The 24,316-nt window shown below is 43.2% G+C and overlaps 1 protein-coding gene across 9 annotated transcripts in view; it reads right to left on the bottom strand.

The window, feature by feature from the left end:
• Positions 1 to 736: 736 nt before the first annotated feature.
• Positions 737 to 24,316, bottom strand: part of ZFP90 (ZFP90 zinc finger protein) — a 36,624-nt gene continuing 13,044 nt past the window's right edge. For 4 of the 9 annotated variants that reach the window (XM_054454104.2, XM_054454102.2, XM_054454105.2 and 1 more), the window contains exons 3-5: positions 18,777 to 18,903; positions 18,335 to 18,430; positions 9,795 to 13,885 (exon numbers count right to left, since the gene is read on the bottom strand). In XM_054454104.2, the coding sequence (XP_054310079.1) occupies positions 12,231 to 13,885; positions 18,335 to 18,430; positions 18,777 to 18,903 (1,878 nt within the window). In that variant the 3' untranslated portion in view covers positions 9,795 to 12,230. Of the gene's footprint in view, positions 1,112 to 9,794; positions 13,941 to 18,334; positions 18,431 to 18,776; positions 18,904 to 24,316 lie in introns of those variants that run through there. The other 5 variants (XM_054454107.2, XM_054454108.2, XM_063654473.1 and 2 more) reach the window with 3 other exon arrangements.

Below are 24,316 nucleotides of genomic sequence, written 5' to 3'. Positions count from 1 at the left end.
CACTTAAAATATGAAGTGGCAACTCTGGAAATCAGATTCCCCTCCCCTTCCTAGAGTTTGTTGTTGCTGGCTGTTGTTGCTGCTGTTTATTTAGTAACTTTTCTGAACAAATTCTTAAACTCTGTGTTCTCTGTCATGTGGCCCCTGAAATCTCTGCTCAGTTAGCTAGTAGTCAGCTCATTAGACAGAGAGTTCCTTAAATGGCCAGAACAACCAAGTCTCCTGGTCTTTTCCAAAGAGCAAAGGGCTCTTGTGTCTTTAGGGGCACAATTTCCACACTCAGCTAGGCAGTTTACTACCCTGCCTTAGGCATTGCTTCCTGCTTGCATAGCGCCTCAAGGTCAGCTACAAGTGATAGCTTAGTGACTTTCTGGGTTTTTCCCTTGCACAGCCCTATGCATGTGCATTGCCTTCTAGATTTCTAGGAATATGCTGGAGCTTTTCAAAGCTCCTTACAGACATCTTATTACCCAGCTTTTCCTTTTAAGCTTTCTGGTTAGCCTATTGTTTACAGTTACCTACTGCTTCAGGTAGCAATGATGTTAAACAATTGCCGTGATAATTTTTAAGTGGTACCCTTGGGGAAAAGGCTGTTTGCACTGAGTCAGGTCAAATAAAGATAAGTCTTGTGAGCAGAGTCTTACAGGAAACCACCATACAGGTCAAATAATGACAACTCTCTGGGAATGAGACTTGGAAGATGCTCCAAACCTATTCTGCTCCTTCTAGTGGTTGCCAGGCTGTTGGTTTTCAGGGATGCTGAGCAGCTGGGGAGAAGGAAATGGGAATACAGCATGTTAAAATGCCACAAAGATCATTCTTCTTAATAAAATGCATCCTTTTATTTATTTATTTATTTTTTTAATAAATGTTCCCTAGCTTGCTGCAGGGGAACATTTGCTGCTTGCTGGAATAAATGTTCCAGAATTTTGAACAATCTGATTCTCACAGTATTGTCAGTATTTTCATTGCTTGTATGGAGCAGAGAACTTCTGGAGGTCCTTACTTAGCCATTCTTGCTGACATCACTCAGGATTCTTTCTTGGAAGTTTCTGTGTTCTTTCGCTCTTACTCCCAGATGGTAGCAATAGCGGCAGGAGGCAGACAAATCCTAGGCAGACAGGAACAGGTCCCCATTGAAACCCAACCTTCAAGCTGAAGACAGTTTAATGCCTAGCTACAAATCCTTGGTAAATCCACAGACCGGATTGAGAACCTGTCTTCCCATCTAGCATGCTTTCCTCTGATTGATCCCTACCCTTCATCTATTTTACATATACCCACCCTTCCCTAATTGGTTTTCTACACTGTCGTACTCAAAGTACCACCTTTGAGTACTGCCTTTGTTTTAGCCTTTTTTTTTTTTTTTTTTTGCATACTCACAAACCAATCAGCACACACTCCCCATTCTGAGCCCATAAAAGCTCTGAACCCAGCCAACAGAGGGACGACCTGACTTTGGGTGGGGGACCACCCTCACATCCCCTCTCCACTGAGAGCTGTTCTGTTACTCAATACAATTCTTCTCTGCCCTCCTCACCCTTCAGTTGTCAGTGTAACCTCATTCTTCTTGGACGGGAGACAAGAACTTGGGAACTGTCAAATCCAGGTATGAACTGTAACACAGGCAGGCTGAGGCATGCCCGTCCCAGCCACAGGCTGAGTGCGGATCCCAGTGCACAAGCCAGGCATGGCATGGTGGGCTGAGTGGATGAGGCGCCTCCTGTGGCAGGCCCGGGGCCGAGGGAGGCCCACGTGGGGACACTGCTGGCCACAGAGGCCCCTATAGGCAAAGTGACTGAGAAAAATCCTGTGTCAGTAGTCCTAAGTTGTCTAAACCACAGCTTGTTTTCCACAGTTCAACATTTTCCTGAGGGTGTCTTCATCTGGAGTGTTAGTTCAAATATGGGGTAATTATTAAGTCCACAAATGTCACAGCTAGGTTTCACAGTGTCTCTTTTTTTTCCACTCTTTTTTTTTTGAGACAGGGTCTCACTCTGTGGCCCAGGCTGGCATATGCCAGTGGCACAATCTCTGCTCACTGCAACCTCTGCTTCCCTGGCTCAAGCAATTCTCCAGGCTCAGCCTGACGAGTAGCTGGGACTACAGGTGTGAGACACCATGCCAGCTAATTTTTGTATTTTTTTTAGAGACAAGGTTTCATCATGTTGCCCAAGCTGGTCTCAAACTCCTGAGCTCAAAGGAATCTGCCTGACTTAGCCTCCCAAAATGCTGGGATTATAGGTGTGAGGCACCACACCCGGCCCACGTGTGTCTTTCATTAGCAAAATGCCTCCAGACAAAAGCAGATTTGAGTGCTGGGATCAGGAATTGTTTCTTGCTTCTCCTAAAGTTTGATCCCCAGTTCTTTACTCTCCTTAGCTCTTTGGTGCTTTTAGGAATAATTTTTTTTTTTCAACATTTTCGCCAGCTTATTTTCTGTGGGAAATTCAGGACTAATTACCTCGACCACTGTTATTGGGAATATAACTCCCCACTCAAAGTTTCATTATTCTCCCTCTAGCCTGCCTGCACAAGGCCCTCCGGTCCAGAGGATGGGAAAAGGGGTTGGAAGGAGACAGGAAGATGAGATTGCATCTCTGTTCTTTATGACCTTGTTTCAGGGGGAGGAGAAACTTAAGGAAAATCCTTTTTTTCTTTTTTTTTTTTTTCAGAAAAAGGAGACACATTGACCTGGAGTTTCCCCGCTTAGACAATTTCATATGGTTCAACTTATCCGCACTTTGTCCAGTAGGTCACATGATAGGAGATGGCAGTCTCCTGCCATCTGGCAAAGGTCACAAGGCAGGAGGGGCCTGGTCCAGGATGTCCCAGCCATGGGACACAGATGGCTAGTGGCAGCCACAGGAGGAGAATGACTTGTCCCTGCATGCAGGAAACCTGGAGAAATGCACGCAGCCAAGCTTGTACCCACGCTGTGCCACTCAGAAGGAACCGAAAACTCAGCACTGCACATGGCCGAGCAGACCAAAAGCGACTGCGAGGGAAGACGTTCAGCCCAGAAGTGGAAGTGAGCTGCCGCTAAGGCTTTCGGGGAATGTAGTCCCCTAGCTGTGCCACATGTCCCTGCATTCAGGAGGTGCTCTCTTGACATGTGTGTGCAACACACCTGGCGGAACTACACATCCCAACCTCAGCTCATAAAATGTATAAGGATGCCAGTGAGCTTCCTTTGGACACCTCTTTAAAAGGCACACCCAGATCTTCCTATTATTATTTATAAACTGGTGGTGTAAACCTTTCTAATCTGTGTGATGTTACCCTTAAAATGCCTTCCCACTCCTCAACACTGTCAAATCCCATGTTAGGATCCCTTAACCTGAGCAAATACAATTTTCTGCTTACTTTCAGTTATTGAAACTTAGTCTGACCATTTATAGAGAGAGTTTTGTTTTGCTTTTAGAGACAGGTCTCGCTGTGTCACCCAGGCTGGGGTGCAATGGCATAATCATGGCTCACTGTAGCCTGGACCTGCTGGCCTCAAGCCTCCTGAAGTTCTGGGATTTTAAATGTGCCACTGCACCTGGCAATGAAGCCTGTGGCCTGCCCTGATGGCACCCCTGGGTTCAGCTTCATCCCAGCTCTCTGTGTTGATTCACAGCAGGGCAGCCTAGTTTCCCTTGGGCCTCACGCAATCCTCACCTCTAACCAGGCTCAAGGTGAGTTTGGCAGAGCAGCCATTGACACAGCCTTATGGCTCCTGCCCACTTGTCCTCCTTCCCAGGAGCTCCAGGTACAGGGTGAACATACATCTGGGTTTTAGAGCACAATCTGAGCTTCCTGTCTGATTAGCTTCCCCTTCATTCTCAGGGTCCCTGTTTGGACAATCAATTATAAGGACACCCTATCCAGGAACCACTGAAATCCTGACTTGTGATCTCTGATGTCAAGGAAAACAGATGGAGTGGTCCTGTCCTTTCCTTCCCAGGGATAACACAAATGCAGACCCTTAGAGATCTTCCACCCTGCTGCTAGGGGCTACTCCAGCAGCAGCCCCCTCCCTTCTGAAATCGCCAGACAGTTGTGGGCACCCCTCTCTGTTCGATCCTTTACCACCTTCCACCTCCACACTTCAGGAACACATTTTAAGGAACAAACATTAAGTTCTCCCAAGAACTCCAGGTGACAGCTGTGAAGTGGGCCTGTGGTTTTGCTGGAGATGGAGATGCCAAGCTCCCATGCTTTCAGATCCCCCAATATCTCATTCTTGGTGCCCAAGTCCCCCACCCCTGTAGGGGCGGGGTAGGGGCTTCATCCCAGGAGCATGAGGCCCGTCTCCTCTGGATCAGAACCTCCTTACATGGTTTTTATATCTATAGGTGCCAAGGATCAAGTGGCTCTGTGAATCTCACATCTAGTGAGTCCTTTGGGACCGTGTGTCCAGTCTCTGTGACACCCTTTAGAAAGCAGAGGAACGTGACATTTTGTTTTCACCTTAGGAGCTTTATCAGCAACTCCAAGCCAACAGAAAAGTCCCTGTCAAGATCCTGTGAGAACTCTAACTTTGGAATTGCAAATTGCCAGTTTTTTAATGCAGACAGTAAAATAAAAGCCCCATTAATTACTACAATAATACTTCCTGTTCACAGCTCAATAAAATACCATTATAATTCAGGTCCAGATTTCTTGACTCCTTTATCCATTAAAATGTGTTTGTCTTTTAGTGTGTCTGCTACCTTTCCAAATGGCAAAAAAAAAAAAAAAGTGTCAGCTGGTCATGGTGGCACGCACCTGTAGTCCCAGCTGCTTGGGCGACTAAGGACAGAGGCTCACTTGAGCCCAGGAGTTTGAGGCTTCAGTGAGCTATGATCACACCACTGCATCAGAGAACCCACCTCAAAAAAAAAGTGTTAAAAAAGTATGTTTTTCCAAAATTACCAGGGTTTTACTAAAAGTTATTAGCAAAAATTACTAATATCCTTCCACCAACTCCTGCAAATAGTCACTTATGCTCATCTGCAGGAGGCTGTCTGCTCCTCTGCCCTCCCTTCTTTTTAATTGGTGCCTCAAAAGGCATTTTTGGGGAGTGGCAACGCTTTGACTGATTCTGACAGTGCCAAGACCTTCTTTTCTTTTTTGAAAATTTTTTTATTATTTTCTAAAAATTATTTTTGTTGAGATGAGGTCTGACTATGTTGCTCAGTCTGGTCTCGACTCCTGGCCTCAAGTGATCCTCCCACCTTGGCCTCCCAAAGTGCTGGGATTACAGGCGTGAGCCACCGTGCTGGGTCCCTCCCTTCTTTCTTGGGCTTGGATCAGCTTCTCACTCTGGGGAGCATCAGTGCTCATTATTCCTTCCCCCAAATCCTTCGGGTGCGCTGGTGTACAAGTTATCCAGGCTTATGCCCTGAGGGAAACCAAGCAGGTGGTTGTGTGGGAGGAGGAATCAGATAAGAAAAAGGAGGCCAACTTTAACTGTAAATGAGTTTAAACATTCACAGAGGCACATACAACAAATACCTATGCACCACTGTGGGGACAAGAGTTTTAAATTTTCTTATTTACTATTATTATTATTTTTTTGCCTTTCAAATGAGTTTAATAAAGACTAGTTTGGAAAATAGCGATTTTAAATTTTAATCCACCATGTGACTTCTGACTAACCCTCAGTCTGGGAATGCCTCTAAAATGTCTAGTTGATGTACTACTCTTTATGTAGAAACACCTATTTCCTTTCCCTCAAAATAACCCTTGATGCTGTTGCAGAAATCATAGGCTGTGATACCCGGAGCATTCCCTCAGCACATTCCTTCAATAGCATGTATACTTTCCCCCAAGATACAAGCCCTGGTTCTGATGGGGTGTGGTGTGAAGATCTACGTTCCAGCCACCCAAGACCACACTTCTGTCTCTAAGTTTCCCCTAAAAAATCACCCAAACCGACAAAGTGGATTTGTCTGCCTCATTCTTTGGTTTCTCAGCTCCTTCAGCATCTGAGGGTTGCTTTGCATACATGGCCCTTTCACAGAACTGAGCCCTGGGGGAATTCCTATGTCTAAAGCAAGAAAAGATAACTTGGGAGAAGTAGCTGTCAATAAAGGATAAGAAAATCTAGTAAGTGTAACCTGGAAGCCAAGTGAAAAAAAAAACGGTCACTGTGAGGAATTGATCAACTAATGTATCAAATAATGTTGAAAAGACAAGTAAAAGTGAGATAGGAGACCAGCAGGACTTATTTTCCAGTCCCAACAGGATAAAGAGAAGAAACGGTGGGAACCAGCAGACAGTGCTGAAAGCAACCTCTAGCTTCCTTCATTGCTCATTAGCATAAGACCCTCCCACCAGCACCATGACATTTACAAACACCATGGCAATGGCCAAGTTACCACCCCTTTCCATGACAATAATCCAAAAATTACCACCTCTTTTCCAGAGATTTCTGCATAATTCTCCCCTTGATTTGCATGTAATTAAAAATGGGTATAAATATAGCCAGCCAACTGTCCACAAGTGCTCACTTGGGGTGCACTGCCTAGGAGGTGGATATGCTTCACAGGAGCAATTCCAGTTCAGTAAAACTTGCTACCACCACTGGCTTGCCTTTGAATTCTTTCCTGGGAGAAGCCAAGCACCTGTATGGGCTCATCTGCCTGCATCAATAGGACTGAAAAAGACCACTGGATTTAGCCACATGGAATCCATCAGGGATCTTTGACCAGAGCAGACACAAAGACCTGATTGGAGTGGGTGCAAGAGTGAATGGAAGAAGAGGAATTAGAGACGAGTATTCCACACCTCTACTGAGGAATCTTACTATTGAGTGATGCAAGAAATAGAGTGGTAGGTAGGTAGAGGGGGATATAGAACACACACACACACACACACACATATATATACACACATACATATATATATATATATATATTTGAGATGAGAAAAATACATGTTATTATGCTAACGGGAAAGATCCAGTAGACGAAAAAAAAAAAAATAAATGCAGGAAAGAGAACAACTTTAGGAATTATGCCCTAGTTTAAGGATGGGATCTAATACACTAGAGGAGGACTTGATCTTAGATAAGAGAACAAAGTGTCAACCACAGCAACAGAAAGAATGCAAGAATAAGATGCACAGAGAAGAGGAATTATCTTCTGATTCCTTTTTTAAAAAAATTATTTTTTGAGACCAGGTTATGAGACTGGCTACTTTTTTTTTGCATTTTTGGTAGAAACAGAGTTTTGCCATGTTGCCCAGACTGGTCTCGAACTCCTGGGCTCAAGAAATTTGCCCACCGCGGCCTCCCAAAGTGTTGAGATTAAAAGTGTGAGCCACTGCACCTGGCCTCTTCTGATTCCTTTTCTTGTTCTCAGTTAACTAGGAAATAAGGTCACCAGCTGAGTGAGGAGTGGGCGAAGTGCTGCAGAGGTTAAAGAGACAAGTCATAAACTAGCAACTTAAAAGAGTGGGACAATGACTGGATAGGAAAACAAATGCTGGAGGTTAGCATACAAGAAATTAAAGAGGGACTAATCAGCTGGGTGCAGTGGCTCACGCCTGTAATCCCAGCACTTTGGGAGGCCGACACAGGCAGATCATGAGGTCAGGAGTTTGAGACTAGCCTGAGCAACATGGTGAAACCCCATCTCTACTAAAAATACAAAAAATGGCTGGGCATGGTGGTGCGTGCCTGTAGTCCCAGCTACTCAAGAGGCTGAGGCAGGAGAATTGCTTCAACCTGGTAGGCGGAGGTTGCAGTGAGTTGAGATCATGCCACTGCACTCCAGGCTGGGCGACAGAGCGAGACTCCATCTCAAAAAAAAAAAAAAGTGGGACTAATCGTCATAGTTCTGTTTTTCTTCAGCCACATTTAGCTTGATGGATATAGGAGTGGAATAGACAGCTCTAGGCTCTTCTTTATTGTTTTGCCAGATGCTCTGGTTCCTTCATTTAAAAACTGTATGTTAAATTATAAGAATACGCCATGATTGACTGGGCACAGTGGCTCACACCTGTAATCCCAGCACTTTGGGAGGCCAATGAAATGGATCACTTGAGGCCAGGAGTTCGAGACCAGCCTGGCCAACATGGCGAAAACTCATCTCTACTAAAAATACAAAAATTAGTTGGGTGTGGTGGTACACAGCTGTGGTCCCAGCTACTCAGGATGCTGAAACATGAGAATCACTTGAACCTGGGAGGTGGAAGCTGCAGTGAGCCGAGATCGTACTGCTGCACTCCAGCCTGGCTGACAAGGCGAGACCCTGTCTCAAAAAGAATATGCCATGACTTATTGTTAACCTATTCACTTCCCAGTATTTCTGTTGTGTTCATATTTTTACTCTTTAAAACACTGCCTCAATAAACATCTTTGTGTGTGTCTCTTTTGCTCACATGGGAGAATTTCTAGTCTAGGGTATGTATCTCCAAGTGGTATTGCTGAGACATGAGATATGCTTAGCTTTGATTTTACTGGGTATTGCCAAATTACTCCCCAAAATAATTATACCAAGTTACCCTCTTGCCAGCAGTGTATAAAAGTTCTAATACCCCTCTGCCAGATTTCTCAATTTTTGCCAGCCTAATTGGTAGGAAACAGTACTACATTGTTTTATTTTGCAATATTCTGACTTCAAGATTGAGCATCTTTTCATTTACCAGTCTTCTTTGTCTAGCAATCAATCTCCACTCAGTTGCTCACTTAAAACACTATATCACTATATTAAGTATCTACCATATGCCTGGCATTAATTAGCAGGGTAATAAAAAGAGCTATCGAAACAGACATGGCCTCTTGCCTTCCTGGAACTCACCATCTAGTGTAGGAAAAAGAAAACCAAATAATCACAAATACAAACTGTGGTAACATGGAGGACATTAACAGTAATCCATGAAAATTTTTAAAAGGGAGACCAATGTAATTGAAATAGGAGAGTCAGCAAAACCTTTCCTGAAGCACCATTTGCATTTTAACAGATGAGTAGGAATTAACCACCTTAGTATTTTTAAGAAGTGCTCAATCTTGAAGTCAGAATACTGCAAAATGAAAAGCCTACTGCAGCTATAAAAAAAAAAACAAGCATCACCACCATCAATATGCCTAAAAGTGCAGAAGTCTTTTCTTATCTTCCATGGAGTTGCGCTAGATGCTCTGGCAGATACAAGTATATCATACATATTTTAGGTTTCTTTAATGCAAGCAACAGAAACATAAAAAATCGGCTTGAGCAAAAAGGAGAAATTGTTGTACTGATGGGGAGCTTCCTGAATCCAAAGGAGAGCTTCAGAAATTGAGCCAGGTCTAAGGACATCAGGAAATAGAAACAAGAACACCATCATGTCAACCTTGTCCTCTCCTACTTCCCATCTCTGGTAAGAAATCAGGTTCCAGGAAGCTCTAGGCCTTTATCTTTTGGCCTAGCAACACGAAAGACCAAAGTAGGGCTCCTTCCAGCTCTACTTGGAAAAAATTCTGGCAAAGGACTCTGATTAGCTGAAGTAGGTCTCATGCCTGCCCCTAAAACTATCAGTGAGCCCCAGGGGCATCCTGATTTAGGTTCCTACAGTCAATACAATCAGATTGTTACAAGAGGAAAAGGGGGAAAATGCTGGGCAAAGAGCTACCACCACACCGCTAACCAGAAGTTATAAAGATTGAATGAAATGACAGATGTGAAACACTTAGCACGATGTCTTTAAAGTAGTAAGCATTCAATAAATGGTAGCTATTAACTCACCTGGCTGTGATGAGTTTAGCAGTTAATTCCTCCTTCTTGGTGCACCACTCTTTAATCTTAGCCAAGTTCTGAAAATTGAAAACGACAAACTGACTCCCATTCAACTCAGAAGGCTATTTATTGAAAGAATACAATGATGTTACAAGGATGCATTTCACGTAGCTCTAAAAGGCTGGGTATCCCTAAGTGCATGGTGCATGGCTGTTGGGACTAAGAAAGGCTTCTGGTCAATGAGCCACACATATGTCCTGGGCTCCCTCCCTGTCAATGAAGATGTGCTGAGGTTCAGAGAGTGGTGGTTGGATCTAGGCCAAGCTCCAAACACAAACCAGTAGTCTCCTTTGGGTCTTCCGGAACTAAGGTTTTATAAACTTCCATAACAGTGGGAGCAGCACTCAGTTGGTTACAATTCATGCCATTCCTGAAAGTAGTCCACTATGGGGATCCCCAAACAACCAGTAGCAAAATGAGTTCCTGACAGGCATCCTAGCCAATCAGTAGGGAAGGTCTGAGTAGAATTACCCATTGTCAAACTATGTATCAGACGATACAAGCATGGCCTTGGCATTGTGTGTGAGCTAATCATGGAGCACCATAAACAAGGTGTTTTGGATGGTCAGCATCTCAGAAGGGCAGATCTGCCATGGAATATTCCATTTTGCATCACAGAGGAGAGACTAATTGAGCTACACATACTATATTTCAGCCCCCATGCACAATTTTTTCCCTGCAAAGAATGAAGAATACTTGGGTGCTGCTGCATGCCATCCATGATGAGAGAAAGGCAATGGATCCTGCTATCTGGCATGCAAAGAATCCAGGAGGAAAGGTTCACCATCAATATCATCTTGCCCCACGATTCATATTTAGGGCTGGGAAAATTTATCTATCTTTGGGAGGCAGCTCCTGTGTAAAAGGAATCAATGTCCAGTTGTGCCCAAATTGGTCTGCGTGGTCAATGTCAACACACCAACAAAGGTTCTGGAAATTCCTTTAGGATAGCCCATGGGAGTCATTAGGGGATGGAGCAGGCCACTGCAGCTTAGCTGACGCTTTACTAATGGAAAAGCCTTATAGAACTAAAATAAATTGACGTGTGTGTGTGTGTCTTGCTCTGCTGCTCAGGCTGGAATGCAGTAGTGTGATCTCAGCTCACTGCAGTCTCTGCTCCCGGGTTCCAGTGATCCTCCCACCTCAGCCTCCTGAGTAGCTGGGACTACAGCTGCATGCCACCATGCCCAGCTAATTTTTGGATTTTTTTTTTTTTTAAAGAGATGGGGTTTCACCATGTTGTCCAGGCTGGTCTTGAACTCCTAGGCTTAAGCAGTCTATCTGCCTTAGCCACCCAAAGTGCTGGGATTACAGGTGTGAGACACCATATCTAGCCAAGTTAATTTTTTTAATGGTGAAATATTTTCTTTGCACATAAAATGAGCCAGTGCATGTTGTTTCTCTGAGTAAAAGACAAAATTTATGGCAATGGGCAATTAGACTTACACTTTTCTGCAATAAAATTAACAGGGGAAACTTCTCCTCTTAGTTTTCTGTTGTTTTCCCATTGATCTGATACTGTAGGCTTAAGACAGTGCTTTTTCATGGACATGCCATAAAAAGTACAATAAAGGGACCTAATAGTTCTGTGAAACTGGCATATGTTAGCTGAAAGTATAATTGTAACTGGGAAAAGGGGAAAAAAGTCACTAGTAGTTCAACTATCTACAGTTTCTGTTAAATTGTGGTTTGTAAGCCTCCAAGAAGTTGCTTTAAATAGTTTGTGATAAATTTGCATACATTTTGCTGCCACTTTTAAGAATTCTCAAAGTGTCCAACCCATAGGTGCCCATTAAATGTTTGCATATCTGATGTATCTTAAAATTTATTTTAAAGCCCTCTGAGTCAGAAAATAACCTTTTCACTGGCAAGGCCATGGGGCCCCAAATCCAGGAAACCTACATTTTTAACCCAGCTTTACCCTTATAGGCTGTATCATACTGTGGAAACCACTTCACATCTTTGGCTTTCAGTCTCTTCATCTGTACAATGAAGTGGTTGGGCTAGTTGATCTAATTCTTTGAATGGTGACTTCCTGGAGTTGGAACTGGTTTCCACGGTGAAGTTAATGTAAGAGCTGCAGTTGAGTGCAGTTGTCAAGCAATTTTTAAAATGAGTTTTGGTTATTACTGCAGGAATTTATTTTTTAAAAAAGCAGTTGACATTTGGGGTCACAAGTCAAGATGTTGAAACTTGATGATATCCTGCATACATATATTCAAAAGCAAAGTCCAACATATAGGTATATCATCCCCAACCAGCTACATATATGTAGTTGTTTTTACACTAGTCTGTAATCAGATCAGAGAATGTGTATTTATGTTAAAAAAAATCTGTCTACTGGCAGTTTTCTCCACACACAATGTATAAACACACACATAATTCATTACATTCCCAAGCTCGCTCTCTCTAAGAATCCTCTGATCCTGAATCAGAACAACATTTTAGCTAAAGCATTCTGCAAATTCCTTAATTTCACGGTTCCTAGAGTTTATTTCGAGTATGAATTCTCTGGTGTTTAGTAAGAGCTGAACTTCGGCTGAAGTTTTTCCCACATTCCTTACAAGAATAGGGTTTTTCTCCAGTATGAATTCTCTGATGATCATGCAGGTTGGTTTTTTTTCGGAAGGCTCTCCCACATTCATTACATTCATAGGGCTTCTCTCCAGTATGAGTTCTCTCATGCTGAATGAGAGATGAACTTTGACTAAAGGCTTTCCCACAGTCAATACATTCATAGGGTTTCTCTCCAGTGTGGGTTCTCTCATGTTGAGTAAGCGATGAGCGTCGACTAAAGGCTTCTCCACACTCATTACATTCATAGGGTTTCTCTCCAGTATGAATTCTGTGATGCTCTATGAAACTTGTACTCCTTTTGAAAGCTTTCCCACATACATTACATTGATAGGGTTTCTCTCCAGGATGAGAAATAGCTTGCTGACTAAAAGCCTGCTCACAATCATAGGGGTTCTCTCCAGTATGGATCCTCTGATGGTCAGTAAAGTCTGTAATGTGACTAAAGTCTTCCCCACGGTCATTACAATGGTAGGATTTCACTTCGGTAAGAGTGCTTTCATCTTGAGTGAGAGATGAGCTGTGCTTGAAGTCTATGCTGTAGTTACTGCTTTGGTAAGGTTTGCCTCTCTTATGAATCCTCATATGTTTATAAAGGGATGGGCTCTGACCAAAAGCCCTCCCACATATGCTACATTCAAAAGGTTTCTCTCCAGTATGAGTCCTCTCATGTTGGACAAGGGAAGAACATCGACTAAAGGCCTTCCCACATTCCTTACACTGGAAGGGCTTCTCTCCACTATGTGTGACCTCATGTTGAGTGAGGGATGTGCCATGCCTAAAGGACCTCCCACATAGATTACATCGATATGGTTTCTCTCCAGTGTGAATTCGCTGGTGTTGAACAAGGGAGGAGCTGCGCTGGAAGGCTTTCCCACAGAGACTACACTGATAGGGTTTCTCTCCGGTATGAGCATTCTCATGCTGACCAAGAGATGAGCTATGCCTGAAGGCCTTTCCACACACATTGCATTCAAAGGGTTTCTCCCCAGTGTGAATTCTCTGATGCTCAGTAAGTTGTGTCTTCCAGAGAAAGGTTTTCCCACAGTCACTACATTCATGGTGTTTCTTTCCAGGATAAATTCCTTGATCTGTTCCATTAGGGAAAGCTCCCTCTCCTTTATGAGTTTTCTCATGTTTAGTAAGCGATGATCTATGAATAAAGGCTTTTCTACATTTATCACACTTATAGGGTTTCTTTTTTGCAAGAATATTATTCTGATTAAGTAAGTCCGCATTATGTCCCAAATTGCTTCCAAGGGTCTCACATTCACTAGGCCTTATTCTTGCAGGAATGTTCAGTTGTGTAACCAAATTGGTGTTCAATCTAGAGTTTTCACCAAATTTATTTTGCTCAAAACTTTCTTGTGGTGTAATTATTTTCTTCTGGGTGGATGCCTCTGATCCCAGATGTCTCTTCCAGTTTTCCTGCTGCCTGTCTAACTGGCTGCTAACATCCCAGGAGTCTTCTAATGTAGCATGTGAGAGACCATGTGTGCAGTGGGATACTTCTGATACATCCTGCTGCAAATGTGATGATTTGACTTCAGGCCTGGTCTTCCAGTCTGAAAGAAATCCAAAGTACAAAAGTCCCCTATTCCTTCCTGTTGAAATAAACTGCTAGAGTAGGAATGAAGAAAGAGATATAAGTTACATATGACTGTGTTTTGAAATTAGTCCTGTATCCTAAGAAGAAGACCCAAAATGGAGAAAAGGAAAAGTGAATAAATGATAGTGAAGACTGCAGATCCAGAGTATGTGGTTAAGTCCAGAGAATAAGGAAAGCCCATCTAGGAGGGCTGGTTAGAAAATAAGGAAATAAGTGAGCAGGACTGTATTAGGCACAGATACAAATGGAACAGGATCATAGTCCATCTTAGGATCCTATATGCTCTCCATGCCTCCTATCCTTTTATAAACCACCACAAAATCTGTCTTTCTAATATATCCATTTCATAATTTCTTTACTGTCAACTCTGAGGTTCTAGGTCTCCAAATGCTGCAGAGAAAATCTGTACCCAGCAATATAACTGAAAAGATTATTTGAAATACTGCATTTTCTCAGTTTGTAAAGTATAACCCTTGGAGATCGAGGAGGTCCTTGATCAGGAGGCAAATCATCTTTGTCTTTACAACTGGTACTGTGGTTTTCATCTATTTGAGCTCTGGTTGTACACTAATTACCTCCCTTGACCAAAAAATTTATTTCAATCTGGCTAATAAATTGATCTTTAAGTCCCTGTTTTTACTTCAGAACACTGATACAAGCAAATTGATTAATTTTTAGCGTTTAAGAATGATAACCTTTAAAAACTAAGGGCAGAGAGCTTTTTGGAGTGATGGAAATGTTCTATGTCAATAGGAATTTGGGCTAGGCAAGTGAATGCATTTGTCAAAACCAACTGGATGGTACATATAAGACTTGTACATTTCACTGTATATAACATTTTCTTTTAAAAACTAAAAAAAATTGAATTCTAGTTAACGACATACATACTAAAAGTGTAGGGGTGAAATGTAATTATGCCTGCAACTTACTTGGAAATGCATCAAAAAGTAAGATGGATTGATAGATGGCTAAAGAAATACATGATAAAGCAAATAAAACACATGTTAACAAAGCAAATAAAATAACATGTTAACAACAACAAATGTGATAATCTTGGTGGTAGGTATGTGGTACTGACTGTAAAATTTTTTTCAACTTTCCTATTTGAAAATGTTCATAATAAAATGTTGAGAGAGGAAATCACAATAAGGCCCTAAACCCCCAAACTCCTTATCCTGCAATAAGAATCCACTCAACTCCTGAGGACAGAGAATGCCTTGTAATTTTTTTAAGAATTGTTCTCAGTGGGACATGCAAAAAATGCTTGTGGAAATGAATAAATGAGAAAAGTTTTCTTGCTAACCAGATTTCTTACTGATCAATCAAGTATGTTCTGATTGCTTTCTATATGTTCTGCCACACAGATAAAATATATAGAAATACCATAATAAACAGAGCTTGAATAGAAACAAGACAATCTTTTGGCAACTAAAAAAGGGTAAAACCATCAGATGGTATATTATTAAATCTGAGTTTTTATAGTGTAGATGATATAAACGATATTTGTTGTCAGGAAAGGAAGAAATAAATAAATATATTAGTATATATCAGGTCTCATGGATTAGATAGATCTTGAACTCAAAGAACAAATGGCTTTGGTTAGGCAGAATATATTGCCCAATGAGGGAAAAGATACACTGCATACAGAGAATATTAAGAGAAGTTCAACCTAAGGGGATCTGTTTTAGCAGGAATAGAAGGATAATACTGGAAGTATTATAGGGAAGTTTTAAATCAGGGAGTTTCTATTTTCCATAGTAAAGTACAGAGAGTAATAGCAACGGTTTGTCAGAAATTTTAAGAAGATCAAGCATTAGGCTGGGCGCAGTGGCTCATGCCTGTAATCCCAGCACTTTGGGAGGCTTAGGTGGGCAGATTGCCCTGTCTCTATTAAAATACAAAAAATTAGCCAGGCATGGCGGCATGCACCTCTACTCCCAGCTACTCAGGAGGCTGAGGCAGGAGCACTGCTTGAACCTGGCAGGTGGAGATTGCAGTGAGCTGAGATCATGCCACTGCATCATGCCACTGCATTCCAGCCTGGGTGACAGAGTGAGACTCCATCTCAAAAAAAAAAAAAAGAAGATAGAGCATTAAAATCCAGGGGCTGGGCATGGTGGCTCAGGCCTGTAACCCCAGCACTTTGGGAGGCTGAGGCAGGAGGATCATATTAGGCCAGGAGTTTGAGACCAGGCTGGCCAATATGGTTTTAATAGAAACCCCATCTCTACTAAAAATACATAAACTAGCCAGGCGTGTTGGTGTGTGCCTGTAGTCCCAGCTACTTGGGAGGCTGAGGCATGAGAATTGCTTGAGCCCAGGAGGTGGAGCTTATAGTGACCTCAGATCACAGCCACTGCATTCCAACCTGGGTGACAGAGTGAGATTCTGTCTCAAAATAAATTAAATAAATAAATAAATAAATAAAATCAATTCAGTGTGGTTCAGCAACTGATGAATAATTAAACAAAATGTGATATATCCATACAATGGAATATTACTCAATGGTAAAAAAGAATGATGTACTGATACATGCTAGAACATGACTGAACCTTGAAAACATCATGCTAAGTGAAAGAAGCCAGTGCCATATTATATGATTCCATTTATACAAACTATCCAGGATATACAAATCCATAGAAATAGAAATTAGATTAATGGTTACCAGGTAGTGAGAGGAGTGGGGAATGAGAGTAACTGTTAATGGGTATGAGGTTTCTTGCTGGTGTGAGGAAAATGTTCTGAAATTAGATAGTGTTGCTGTTTGTACAACTATCTGAATATATGAAAAAACCACCGACCTCTATGCTCTAAAGGGGTGAATCTCATGGTATGTGAATTATACCTCAATAAAGCTATAATTTTAAAAATCCATTTGATTTATAAAAAGAAAAAACAGAGTGAGCTATTCCAACTGGAAATTATAGCAATCTAAATCTGGGACCTCAGCAGTGGTTCACACCTGTAATCTCAACACTTTGGGAAGCAAAGGGAAGAGGATTGCTTGAGCCCAGGAGGTCAAAACTGCAGTGAGCTGTGATAGAGACACTGCACTCCACCCTGGGTGACAGAGCAAGACCCTGTCTCAAAATAAAAAATTAGGCTGGTGTGGTCGCTCACGTTTGTAATCCCAGAACTTTGGGAGGCTAAGGTGGGTGGATTGCTTGAGCTCAGGAGTTCAAGACCACCTGGGCAACATGGTGAAACCTCGTTTCTTCTCCACCAAAAACACAAAAAATTAGCTGGGTGTGGTGGCACATATCTATAGTCCTAGCTACTTGGGAGGCTGAGGTGGGAGGATTGCTTGAGCCCGGGAGGCAGAGACTGCAGTGAGCTGAGATCACGCCACTGCACTCCAGCCTGGGTGACAGAGTGAGATCCTGTCTCAATAAAATAAATAAATAAATAAATAATTTAAAAATCTGGGCCCTGGTTTATAGTGCCACAAGTAGAAGTTAAAAGGCAAGAAAATCTAAGCTACTTCTCATAGGAAGAAAACAACCTGGGTTGAAATAAAAGACTAAACTAATTAGGGTATCAAGCCTGAGCAATTAAAAATCCATTGGACTCTAATAGGCAAGGGAAGAAATGAGAAATAGGCAAGGTAGCAAAACATACCGGTGGGGGATGAAAGGTGATGAATTTAGATTTTATGTATTTAATATGAACTATGTGACTTCTGAGAAGGATAAAAGTAACCATGGTACAAATAAGGAAGACTTCTGAGTCTACAGCATAGAATAAAGAGCTGCAACTACCAGGAGGCAGGTACTCTGTTAAGGAGGTAATCAAGAAAGGAGGCTAGAAGGCAGGTTCCTTAAGGCAGGGTCACTTAGGGGGAAAAGCAAGAAAAGCTAAAGACCTAAAGCTAAGCAGCACTTAACAAGTGAGGAACTGGGAGGGGAGGATACTACAGGAACTGTGGAGGGAGGTAATGAGTCAAAGCAGCACGAACATGAGATGGAAGGAAGGTGGTGGCAAGGCACGGAGTCTGAAGGCAGGTTATGAAGGGAGAGAGAATCAAGGAAGGTTGTGGGTGTTTCCTACAAGTCTGGGGCATCTGACAGTGAAAGCAGCAAGACTAAACAAGGAAAAGATGGGGGAGTTCAATCCAAGAAAGAGATACGGGAGTTCAATTCAGGGAAGAAATATGGGAGTTCAATTCTGAATGAGTAAGAGAAGGGATCTCTAATTAATGGAGGGAACCAGAGGCCACCAGAGGAAAAATAATCCAGCAGGAGCAGGAGCACCCTTTTGAAGAGAGACCTACAAGGTGTCAGCCAGGCGATGGCTTCAGCCTCCTATGCAGATCTAGGAGATCCCAAGCCAGCCGCTGTAGGGTATCTCCCCCTCCCTAAATTGTGCCATTATCTGCATTCATTCCTAATGCCTGTCACTCATTTACCTGGATAGAAAGGTCGTTGGATTTCTCCCTCTGATATCCATGGCTCTTCTCCTTTCTCCAATTTGAAGATCACCTCTGGCTTGGAAACTTGATATCCTGCTCATGGGTAAATACACAAGATTTGGTTGTTTGTGCAAGTGGACAAAGAACCCTCCTAAGGACAAGTCAGTACTAGTCCTTGATCCTCAGGAACTCTGAAGGAAAAAAAAGGTGCAGCTTAAGGAGTCATGCAATCAAATTGCCTATTTCCAGTTTTGCAAAATAAAGACCTTTTACCTAAAGAGCAGGCTCAAAACCCCATAAAGCTGGGTCCCAATGAGATTAACAAGCTCTGACCCCTGAGCACCCTGGTCAGTTACCTAAGCTCTGGGCACCACCACTATAGCAACGAAGGAAGGAAAGACCCATCAGCAGGAAAGACACTCAGAGAAGTGGTCCTTACCAAGAGAAACCAGGTGGCTATAGTTCTCCAGCATCACATCCCTGTATAAGCTCCTCTGAGCAGGGTCGACATGGTACCATTCTTCCTGGGTGAAGTCCACAGACACATCTTTGAATGTCACTGATTCCTGTAAGATCACATTCCTGCTCAACTGGGGATCAACCCCACAAATGTTCTAAGGCAATGCTGGGAACATGCTGTAGGATCTATCAGAAGTGGTGATCACACATTTGTTAGACTGAGGAGACAATGTTGGGTTACATAAACTCGTTGTTTACATAATTTTGTAAAGGATCTAGTATGTCAGGCAGGAAAGTTATGAGGGGCAATTTGTCCTGCAGACCTGTATCCCTACCTAGCTATCTTCTTGGTTTCTTTCAAAGCCAAGCCTTTTTATACAATCACCAATTCATTGCTGCTTGTTCACTTTGTTACAAAATCCAAATACGGTGGGTAGTAAAAAGTGACGACCTTCCTTCACCGCCATAACCAATCCCACTTTACCTTCAGAAATAACCACTCTTAATAGTTTGGTGTATACACAAAGTCCCTTGTTCATGTTTTTTAACACCCCACCCACCCACTTAACCATACTCACACCCCAACACAGAATCTTGTTTTATGAAATACCATACATATTGTTCTACAACTTGCTTTTTGATTTAGCTATGTATCCTGGAGATGTTTGCATAGTGGAATAATTGCACCTTATTGAACTGCTTCATAGTACTTCACAGTACACCTGTATCACAGGTACCCACTGATTAAAACCAACAACACCTTGCTGTATTAAGAATAAAATGCGACAGGGCACGGGTGGTTCACACCTGTAATCCCAACAGTTTGAGAGGTCAAGGCCGGCAGATCGCTTGAGCCCATTCACTTCCTTTGTTACACAAGCTCAAGAGTTTGAGACTATCCTGGGCAACAGAGCAAAACCCCATCTCTACAAAAGATCAAAAAATTAGCCTGGCATGGTGGTGTGTGCCTACAGTCCCAGTTACTCAGGAGGCTGAGGATCACTTGAGCCCAGGAGGCGGAGGTTGCAGTGAGCCATGATCATGTCATTGTACTCCAGCCTGGATGATGGAGTGAGACTCTGTCTCAAAAAAAGAGAGTAAAATGCAATTCCCTCATGGCTCACCAGGCTGTCGCATGCTGATCTTGATATTCCTTGACTACATCAAACTTCTTCCCAGCCCTTTTGTTTGTTATTACCTAGCCTCCTGCATCTCCACATGGTTGACAACTAGTTAACTAGTTATTCAGGCATCACCTCAAGCATCGCCTCCTCGGGAAAGCTGTCTTAGCACCTCCACTGTCCATCGCATTACATGTTTAATTTTCCTGCTAGTGCAGCTATCTCTCACTGCCCAGTTCTTTTCACCTGAACTCAAGAACATAACAGATTCCGATAGAAAGGACACTTGTGCTTCTAGCAATGATTGGAGATATTAGCTTGTTACCCTATTGTCTGTCTCTCCACTGTAAGCTCCATGGGAACAGGGACTTTATCTTGATCAATTATATGCCTGGTGCCCAGAACAACGCCCGGCACCTAGTGGGCGCTTAAAAAATACTTGCTGAATCAATGAACCAGTCCCTGTCAGCAGGTACTGTGATTATTTCCAGTGTTCTGCTATTATAAACATTACTGTAATAAATATTCTTTGGGCAAACATGCTAAGATTTCTCCTGGCTCGCTAGCTAAAATTAACGGCTAGGTCAAAGGTCTTTCACTGCTTCATACCCTACTCTAATCACTTCTTCCTCCACCATCCCATGGACACATGGCTGGCTGGCTGAGGTGCCCCATGTCTCCCAGTTGTCAGTTCTGATGCTACAGAGCTGATTGTCTAGAATCACTTGGCCTTGTTAAACCATGAGTCACCTGTGACCATGGCCTCCTTGAGCTATGTACTTTCGGTTAGGCTTTTTTTTTTTTTTTTTTTGAGACAGGCTCACTCTGTCTCACCCAGCTTGGAGTCCAGTGGCTCAATCATGACTCACTGCAGCCTCAACTGCCTGAGCTCAAGTAATCCTCCCACCTTAGCCTCCAGAGTAGCTGGGACTACACGCATATGCCACTATATCTAGCTAATTCCTGGTTAGACTTCTGTCTCAGAAAGTATATAATAAAGTATGGCAAAGACAATTAGTGCAAAAAGACATTGAAAGCAGAGCTGAGTTAGCTGGAGCAGTGAGGGAAGGTTTCACAGAGGCTTCAGCTTATTCTGTACCCTTCTCTTGTTTGCTTAGGTATAGCTGAACCGATTCACTCAAATTCCTCAAAGGTATCATTCTGTCCTCCCATTTCCCTTAGCTAATTCCATTTCATACTTCAGGTGCTGGTTAGCAGATCTCCAGTGAAGTCTTCTGATCCCCCACTGGAGAGTCAACCTCCCTATCATGTGCTTTATACCACTCCTGCACACCTACCATTATTCAAACAAACCTACTCATCTATTTAATGCTTGTTTTCCTAGTTAAACGGTACACATTATGAGGGCAGGGATAATACTTTTGGTTGTTTTTTAAATTCTACAACACCATTGCCCAGCAAGTGCCTGACTCACACTATACCTCTGTTTCCTGAATGAGTTGAGCCTTAAGGAGATGGATGAGATTTGAATATTAAAGAAGGCAGGAGTGGCCCCTTCTACTGAGTGAGGTGCGTGACCACATCCACATACCATACTGGCTCCTCTGCCCCATATTTCTGTTCAACACTTGGCTGTGTCCCTGCAGGAGCAGGGGCGGGATGAAACTGGGGCCATTTTTCTGATCAAGGTTAGAGATCTGACCGACTAGATATTTACAAGGTGCCTGGATTTACTATATACACTGTGGCAGACTAAAAATGCAAAAGAAAAACACTGCAGTCCTTGAATACGGTTCAGTTTATTTTAAAAGCGTTATTTATTAGAGCACAATATGAGACAATACACAGTAAGATGAGGTGCTGCAGGCACTCAAAGCACGAAAGACTGGGAGAGGGAGAGAACACTTCAAGGTAGGCTCTGTACCAGGTCCTAAGAGGTAAGTGCCATCTGCATGGAAGAAGAAAATGTGGGTATCCAATCCAGGGATTGGGAAGTTTGAGAAGGGAGGCTGGTCTTGGGAGAGGCATGGCCAGCAAGGATAAAGGGGTTGGACCAGCCATTTTGAGATAAGTGGTGAGAAGTAAAACCTTCTCCCCATTGCCTCCTCTACCCTGTAGACATATTGTCTCTTCGGTTTAGTAATAGTCATCGCCCAACCAGGACTCCTTTGCTTAACTGGTTCCTCATATTTAACATATGGCCTCCTGGTGTCTTTTGTTTTATTTTGTTTAATAGAGATGGGGTCTCACTATGTTGCCCAGGCTGGTCTCAAACTCTTGGGCTCAAGTGATCCTCCCACCTCGGCCTCCTAAAGTGCTGAGATTACAAGTGTGAGCCTCTGAGCCTGGCCGGCCTCCTGGTTTCATTCTGCTTTCCCAAAGAGTCTGCACTCAAGGTGAAGAATGTGCTAACCAGCAAGCAAACGTCTGCTCCAAGCCACTCATCATTTCTTGCCTTGACAGGGCAACCACTGGCCTCTGTTCTTTACCTCTTGATCCCAACCCCCTTTTTTTTCCCTGGGCACTATCAGAGTTACTTCAAAACACAAATTTGATCATGTTCACAAACACTTCACTGCGGCCAGGCTGAGTGGTCCATGCCTATAATCCCAGCACTTTAGGGGGCTGAGGCGGGTGGATCACCTGAGGTCAGGAGTTCAAGATCAGCATGGCCAACGTGGCAAACTCTTTGGGAAAGCAGAATGAACCCGTCTCTACTAAAAATACAAAAATTAGCCAGGCGTGGTGACGGGCGCCTGTAATCCCAGCTACTTGGGAGGATGAGGCAGGAGAATCACTTGAACCCGGGAGGTGGAGAATGCAATGAGCCGAGACTACACCACTGCACTCTAGCCTGGGCAACAGAGCGAGACTCCATCTCAAAAAAAAAAAAAAAAAAACCCACAACCCACAAACCCTTCACTGCCTCCCACTTTTCCCTATTCCTGTCACCCTCACCCTAGTTCATGTCACCATCTCTTACCTGGACTACTGCTACAAGCTCCTAGTTCATCTCTCCTCTCACTCTTGCCCCACCACCCAAGTCCATTTTCCACATTACAACCAGAGAGATCTTGTTAAAACCTGCCAGACTGCTGGGCATGGTGACTCACACCTGTGATCCTAGCACTTTGGGAGGCTGAGGTGGGAAGATCGCTAGAGGCCATGAGTTCCAGACCAGCCTGGGCAACATAGTAAGACCCCATCTCTAACACAAACACATTTTTTTAAATTAGCTGGGCATGGTGGCTTGCATCTATGGTCCTAGCTACTTGGAGGGCTGAGGCAGGAGGACTGCTTGAGCCTGGGAGTTTGAGGCTACAGTGAGCCACGATGACACCACTTCATTCTAGCCTGGGTGACAGTGCAAGACCCTGTCTCAAAGAAAAACAAAACAAAAAAAGAATCTGCCAGATCAAGTCACCTCTGTTTCAAGGCCTCCAATGGCACCCTGATTCATTTCAAGTAAAGTCAAAGTCTTTATGGCCGCCTATAGGCCCTTCACAACCTGGGTGCCAGCTACCCGCCTGACTTCACCTCAAGCCTCCTCCGCTGCCTGCAGCTCTCGCCTGCACCCACCCCACCCTCCTTCTGATTCCTGGAAGACACTAAACCTACTTCCTCCCTGGTGCCTGTGTTCCGCCTGTTCCCTTGACTTGAAAGCCTCTTCCTACATGTACGCCCATGGCTCCCCACTCACTGGCTTCAGCTCTTTGATCAAATGTCACCTTATCAGAGCAACCTTCCCTCACCATCCTACACAAAATAGCACCCCATTCTACATTCACTGTCTTCTTTTTCACAGCCTTTGCCACCTGACATATCATGTTTGTTTACAGTCTATATCCCAAAGCAGAATGTAAACCCCGAGAGCAGGAATACTATTTATTTTCTTTACTGTTGAATCTCCATTGCCTAGAACAGACCTGACATGTAGTAGGTGCTCCACAAATATTTAATACATTTTTCTTTTGAGACAAGGTCTTGCTCTGTTGCCCAGGCTGGAGTGCAGTGGTGCAATCATAGATCACTGCAGCCTTGACCTGCTGGGCCTAGGCAATTTTCCCATTTCAACCTCCTAAGCAGCTGGGACCACAGGTGTGTGCCACCATACTTATTATTATTATTATTTTTTTTTTTGTAGAGATAGGATTTCTCTATGTTGCCCAGGCTGGTCTTGAACTTATGGGCTCAAGCAATTCTCCTGTCAGCCTCTCGAAGTGCTGGGATGACAGGTATTAGCCACCGTGCCTCATCCACAAATGTTTAATAAATATTTGTCTTGAGATTAAAACTTAGATTCCTCAGTGTGAGCTTCAGAGCCCTTCATGGCCTAGTCCCCTGGGGACCTCCACAGCCCGCACTCTGGCTTCTCCTCCTCTCAGACACTAACATTTGGCCATGCAGAAGAGTTACAGCTCCTTGTAACCAGAACACT

This window comes from Pongo pygmaeus, chromosome 18 (assembly GCF_028885625.2).
Source record: "Pongo pygmaeus isolate AG05252 chromosome 18, NHGRI_mPonPyg2-v2.0_pri, whole genome shotgun sequence".
NCBI classification, from domain to species: domain Eukaryota; kingdom Metazoa; phylum Chordata; class Mammalia; order Primates; family Hominidae; genus Pongo; species Pongo pygmaeus.
The sequence above is the reverse complement of the archived record's forward strand: the minus strand, read 5'-3'. Positions and strand labels throughout refer to the sequence as shown.